At 38.7% G+C, this 6,613-nt stretch overlaps 1 protein-coding gene across 1 annotated transcript; it reads right to left on the bottom strand.

The window, feature by feature from the left end:
• Window positions 1-3,760: 3,760 nt before the first annotated feature.
• Window positions 3,761-6,174, bottom strand: LOC104547560 (protein phosphatase 1 regulatory subunit 1C; the record flags this gene model as incomplete). The annotated part of the gene is made up of 2 exons (XM_010193314.1): window positions 6,094-6,174; window positions 3,761-3,821 (listed from the first exon to the last, which is right to left on the bottom strand). Coding segments are annotated over exons 1-2 (142 nt in total), but the record flags the coding sequence as incomplete, so codon positions are not given.
• Window positions 6,175-6,613: the final 439 nt, after the last annotated feature.

Genomic DNA, 6,613 nt, shown 5'->3' with positions numbered 1-6,613 from the left:
AAAAGTGAAGCTCTGATGGCATTAAACCTGAGCTGTGGTCTGACATGTTTCCCCTCAACACCTTCAACCATCACTTCTCTACATTGCCACCAGCTTTTGCTTGAGCTGTCACAGTATGACATTCAGCTAGTTTAAAGCACGGTTAGACTTTTAATTCAGGTAGTAAGAACTGATTTTCATATATACCCTGCCATGCTCGTTAAGGAGACAGGAGTTTGTGGGTATATTATGGCAGCGCAGAAAAGGTTGCTTTCAGGGTACGGTGAATTTCAGTTTCCGGTGGCTTCAATGATATTGCAAGATAAATAGGAAACAGGACAACTTTAGCAATTTTTGGATTACAGTCTTGTCCAGCTTAATAATTAAATCTACCATTAAAACTAAGTATATGCTTATGTTCCTTTTTTAAAGCACAGACATGGAGCAACTGTGGCTATAGCAGAGTACGAGTGGGTTATCCCAGTAGCCCAAACTGGCAACCTGCACAGGATGAGATGCTGCATGTTTCTGTAGTTCTGACCACTGATACTTGGTTTTGCTTTCACAGATCATAAAAGGGTCTTATAATTTCAAATAAAAATAAAACTGATTAGGTATTACTACATCAAACATTAGGTGATCACAAAATATATTTCCATTGACAGCAACTGAAGCATGATGGAGCTAAGTAACTTCACAACTTGAGTCTCAATTTTCTAGCACTAGCTTCTCTGCTTAGATGTGACATAACCCATCACAGAGCACTTTACAGAGAACTTACAGAAAGAGTTAAGGGTTTATTCATTGCTATAGTGCTTCACAAGTCCATATTGTCCAGCGCAATCATTGTTGTTGCTGTGATTCAGAATTCTGTTGACTTTGATTGCAATGATGTATGATGTCAACCAGAGTGAACAGGAGAAAATGCACCAGCCAATGATACTAAAGATTGGACACTAACTGCTGTATTCACATCTACCACCTGCTTTTAATAATTTTGTGTGGTCTAGCCCTTACTGTCTCCTTGGAAGCATGGAAGCTAAACTGATTCTTCTTATAGTTCTTGAGTAGCTGTCATCAGTTTAAAATGACTTAGCTTTAGCAGACATTCCATCTTCACTTTATAGCACAATGGACCTGACCTAAATCAGTGAAGGCAGACACCTGTCAAAGCTGTAGTAGACATCAGGGATGGATGAGAAGACTTAGAAGAAAACAACTATTTTAGATCTTTGGACGGCACAACTCAAACGGAATTTATTATAAAGTTCTGAAATGTCCAAACACATTTTACTGCCTTCTGTTTTCCAGATGGGTCTGCATTCAGAACACCAGAATACCACAAAAATGCTGTTTTTTTCCTGCTGCAATCAGAAGCAGCTGCAACAGAAGGCTATAGAAAATTATTCTTAGAAAATGCTTGTCTCTGATTTTCAAAGTAGAAGAGTTCAATAATTTGATTTAACTTTGCAAGGGTATCAAAAAATTTAGAATTGCATTAGGACACATATTTCAAACTCTCAGAAGCATACCCTTCACTAGCTGCTTGCTCCTAATGAGGGAATTGGAGTACTCCAGTGGGTAAAATTCAAGAGACAGGATTCTCATCCAGCCCGGCTCTAATTTAATAGATGGCTTTGACAGTATCACTTAAATTCTCTGCTGCTCAGTTTTCCCTGCTGACCTCAGGAATCACACTTCTAAAGCAATTTGCTGGAGTTTCAAGTCCGCACCCTTACTTATTTTATTCACTGTAAACTTGTATGGTGGTTAATGTAACATTTCTGGAGACAAATCATTATTCAGCATCCTATTGAATTCTATTTAAAATCCATTAAATGAGCACTTAGAGTTTAATCAGCAAAGTGTCAAGAGCCCCTATGACAAACTGATTCCTCTGAAAGTTGAAGGCATACAATAGTTGCAGATAGTGCGCAGCACCTTGCAAGCCCATAAGGACTTTTTTTACTATTTATAATTCCATTGTAAAGCTATTGTCTGCCTTTCCACTTTGGTTTTGCAGTCTTTGTATTCAGCAGGTTTACACAGCTACATGTGCACAACCTGTTCAAAACACTTGCCTATATCAAGTATACGATATGGAAATATGCATGATCATGCTCATGCATCTACCACACAGTGAGCTGCAGGAAAATGAAGGTGCTTTTAAAGCTTTTATTTTTATCTGACTTTATGGAAAATTAAAAAACAAGACAAGATTGTAATCTAACCAAGAATACCTTCATTGATATTAGTTCTCAGTATCTAGGAAGAACAGATAGTACCCAAATGAATAAGTGAAGAAGGTGAATATACAATCTCTTGGGCTTATATGGAAGTTGACTGATACTTGCAGCAAGCCTGACTCATAATAAAAATGATTTATTTAAACCTTTATTAGAAACATTGCAGGAAAGGAGATAACAGACAAGCACCACTTTGTTTACAGTAAAATTTCCTGTAAATTAAAAAGAGTTCTTATTCTCTGTTTGGTTTTGATTTTATACTGTACCAAGTATCTATTTATAAAAGGAAATATGATGGTACAAAGAGTACAAAGTGAATTGCAAAACAGATTAACAGCCAAGGTGAATTTGCTTTAAGTTAAGTCCTAGCAACACAGACACTCTGGATCCCATTAAGGTAAGGAAAATCACTCTAAAGCAGACCTTTCATGCACCATTACTGACAGCTGGGCTGCCTGAAATTCAGGCCAGAAAGCTACTCTCCAAACTGGGGTTGATATTAGCCCTGCAGCAAACTCATGGGTCACTCTTAGTGTCAAGAGTATAACTTTAGCCATGTGTCATGCTCAAACCTCTCTGACCTATGTGCAGTGCTGCAATTATCTCAATCTCAAGAGCAAAGCTCTCTTAATGCTTTTTTATTTTGCACTTTCTGAGCCACTTCAGCTTCTGGTGATGTTAATCAGAAGTGGAGACCATCAGCACAGTGCAGTAAGCGGAGAACCTAACAGAGCTAAGATTGTTTTGTTTTACTGAGGTGCCAGTGCATACTGTTACAAGCAAAGAGACACAACAGTGAGAAAAAGCCTGAACTGTTTTCAAAAAAAGATTCAGATTATGAAGACATAAGGCAGGAAGAAAGATGTTGCAGAGCACTGTATAAAAGTTTGACATAAAGTAGATAGTGTGTTTCAAAGGGATTATGTCTTGAGGACCTTTTCCTGCAATCCATTTTTGCTGAGTTTTCTCACTTATAATAATCCCTATACGGCTTGTAAAATAGTCTTTCTGAAGCCACATTTATGTTACAAAGTATGTTGCAACCTCAAATCGTTCCATCCCACAGAAAATCTTCTGGAAGGAGTCTTGGATGAAGATAATGTGTTCACAGTTGAAAAGGAATAATGAAAACAGATATCACATGCTTCATCAGAAAACTAGAAAACAAACTGTTTTGCAGAAGCAATTCACTTTGTTGAATTAGCCCTGGAGCCACTCTGGTATCTCTAGAGATCAGAAAACCAAGACTAGGACTTCATGGATCTTCAAGGTATCCACCCATGGTAATGCTCTCCTTGTACATAAAACAAAATATTTACATGGATGATGAAATCCTGAAATTATTGACATTATCTGGAGGCCAAGAGTTACATGTATTCATGGGGTTTACTCCAAACTGTTCTAAGACGCATTATTGGATATGTAGTACTACAAAATTAATGCTGGATTTTTGAAGTCATTTAGTTAATAAAACTAATTTGCAGACAAACATATGTATACGAGTTCAATGGTTTAGAAGGTATGCTGGCACTTACCTGGGGGCATGTGTTCGTTCATGATGACAAGTGATGCTGGTGTAGGCCTTCTTTTCCTGATCTGCAACATGCATAAACAAAGGAGAGTCATTAGGGTCCACCAACTGACCCACATCCAAAGTAAAGCAAAATAATCCATCTGGTGCTCTCATGAGCATAGACCAGGCAAAAATAAAAAACAAAATATTTGAAGAACAGCAGCACATCACTGCCTTACTTACTGCTCATCTGGTCTGACAGTAAACAGTCATACTGCTGCTTGTACATGAAAAGCAAAGGCACAGGGGAGAGCTTTCCAAAATACCTTTAGGATTTGCAATCATCATGAATAAGTTTTTGGACATGTATTGTTGACATGTGTCAGTCATATCTTAAGCTATTGAGGAAAATTATTGCAGCAGTTTGTGAGCTTACGTGCGTACATACCTAGTACTGTCATAGCTCTCACAAGTAATGGTTAATATTAATATTTTGTAAGTGCACTTGAGAGTTGATACAGCATAAATGCCTCCCAATGAATTGATGACACTTCTAAACTGTGGCCAAAGGTGTTACACCTGTTCTTTAACTAAAGAAAAACAATGCTTAAGGCTTTCAAAACAGACTTTTTAGAGGGGACTATACAACAGATCTTTACATATCAATATGTAATCCTGAACTGTAGGCCATTCTTCTTAGAATTTCTTTGGTTACATACGTTTGTTCTATTAACAAGTTGAACTACATGATATTGGACCACCCTCCTATAATGCAAACGTTTGCATTGAAAGTTATCTGTTGCTTCACTAAAGCCTCCAGGCTATTGATAGTCTATTGAATTTAAGAGAGGGATCAAGAGCACTTAAGCCAGAAACCATCCTAACACAAAACCTCAATGTCAGTTTGTTTGTTCTTTTTTAGTTGCTGAGCCAACATCTGTATTTAGCTGGGTTCAAATTTTGCCTTCAGAGGTGTAAATGGAAAATTACATCATCAGGGTGAATGGGTTTATTCCAGATTAGCATTACTGTAGTGACAGCAGAATTTACTACTTTAATTTCATCACTCACCCACTGTGAAACTGTATATAGCGCTTGGAATTAAACTTGCAACGTAAGAAAAGGACTGCTCATAAATACTGGGCAGAATCAGAGCCATAGCACTTCAAAAGCCATGGGAATTCGGGGAAATCCTAATCCTATGATTCTCACAGATTTCAGAAAAATACCAGAACACATCCTGTTTGACTTCATTGCACGACTGTTCCATAAGGCACGGACATCTTGCAGTTCAGAAATACCTATGGACAAAATGAAGACCTGCAGCAATTCTCCCCTGCAGCCTTCTAGTATTTCTTCTTTCAGTGGTCACTCACAACTCATCATTTTCTGGCAAAGGTGGCTGCCTTTTAAGGGATATGACATCAGAATATTCAGGAAACCAGATACCTGTCCTAAAGGTGCAAATAATTCTGTAGCAAATGCCACAGAACTGTCAAGGTTATAATATTCCCCTGGCATCATCTATAACTAGACTTACCGAAATAGAAGCAAATGTCAAGAAGGACTTGCACTGAGAGAAATACCCTGGGTCACCTAATTACAATTTAACCAGCTTTTCTCATAAGATTCCCTGTGTCCTTCTTTATGCATGTCTGTGCATATTGGTACGCAATAGTAGATACCTTTTCCTCCTTAGATGTCTGTATTGCTATATATATTGTATGTATGTGTATGTTTTGAAAGGGAATCAAAACCTAAAATAGCACACACGTAATTCCAACACAGACATAAGTCAGGCATATTTCTACATGTATGTATTTTTTAAACATGTTAAACACTGTAACAATGACATAAAGACAACTGTATAAAAATCATGAGAAATACAGGAGGCAACTGTTATGCTGTTACGATAACTGTTGTGCAAAACATAACTCACACTTTCTCATGTTAAAATGAATGGCAAATAAGCTGTCTTCTGCACAATATTCCCATTAGGTACCTATTATCAGCTTCATGTTTTGCTTTATGTACACTTAAGTTGATTTGTTGACAGTGTGTATTCATGTGAAGTGTATGTATTAGAGTATAAGTCCAGTATAGAAAAGGCACAACAAATATATACTGAATAAACCTACTCAAGGTAAAGAAGCCTTATGCAGGCTAGAGGATATCCTCCTCCCTCTTTGGGTGTATCCAGACACTGCTACAACGTCCAGAGCATTTAATCTATAGTTACACTAAAGTAAGTTGGAAAAGCATTTAGGCCACAAGTACTACCTATTCCCATCCTGCATCTTGCCCTCATTCCTACTCCATTCCTTCAAAATACCGAAAGAAGCTCATCTTCCTTACCTGCTCAGCTGCCTCAGGATCTATCTGACTCTGAAACAGTGGTACAGCAAACTGTATTTTTTTGGGGCTGTTGGGCTCCATCGTGATGCTGAGGTGAGTCAGATGAGAGAAGAGCCTGGAGCTTGAGACTGGATCTGCGCCTCTTCCTGGGCACCCTCCCCACAGCCAGGCTGAGTGCTCCTCGGGAACAGCTGCAGCTCCCGACTTAGCACGGGAATCTGCGTGAGCTGAGCAACTCCCTTATTCCACATTCACAGAGATGCCGCTGGCTTGGGTATTTTCTTCTCCCCCCCTCTCTTCTGCAGTCCTTCAGATCCTCTCAGCACAAAGCTGAAAGGAACAATAAGCTAACTGTGTATCCGTTCACTTCTACATATGCCAAGCATTCACTCAGAAGCTAATTGAAAATGCGATACCAGCATTGCATGGCCTGGAGCCCTGGGATTTGAAAAAGAGGATCTCTCCACCGTACATTACTAACTGGCTGCTCAGAAGTGCAATGCAAGCTCCCTCTGAGTAT

Source organism: Mesitornis unicolor, unplaced genomic scaffold (assembly GCF_000695765.1).
Source record: "Mesitornis unicolor isolate BGI_N332 unplaced genomic scaffold, ASM69576v1 C13645839, whole genome shotgun sequence".
NCBI lineage: Eukaryota > Metazoa > Chordata > Aves > Mesitornithiformes > Mesitornithidae > Mesitornis > Mesitornis unicolor.
This window is presented reverse-complemented; position numbering and strand designations above follow the sequence as displayed.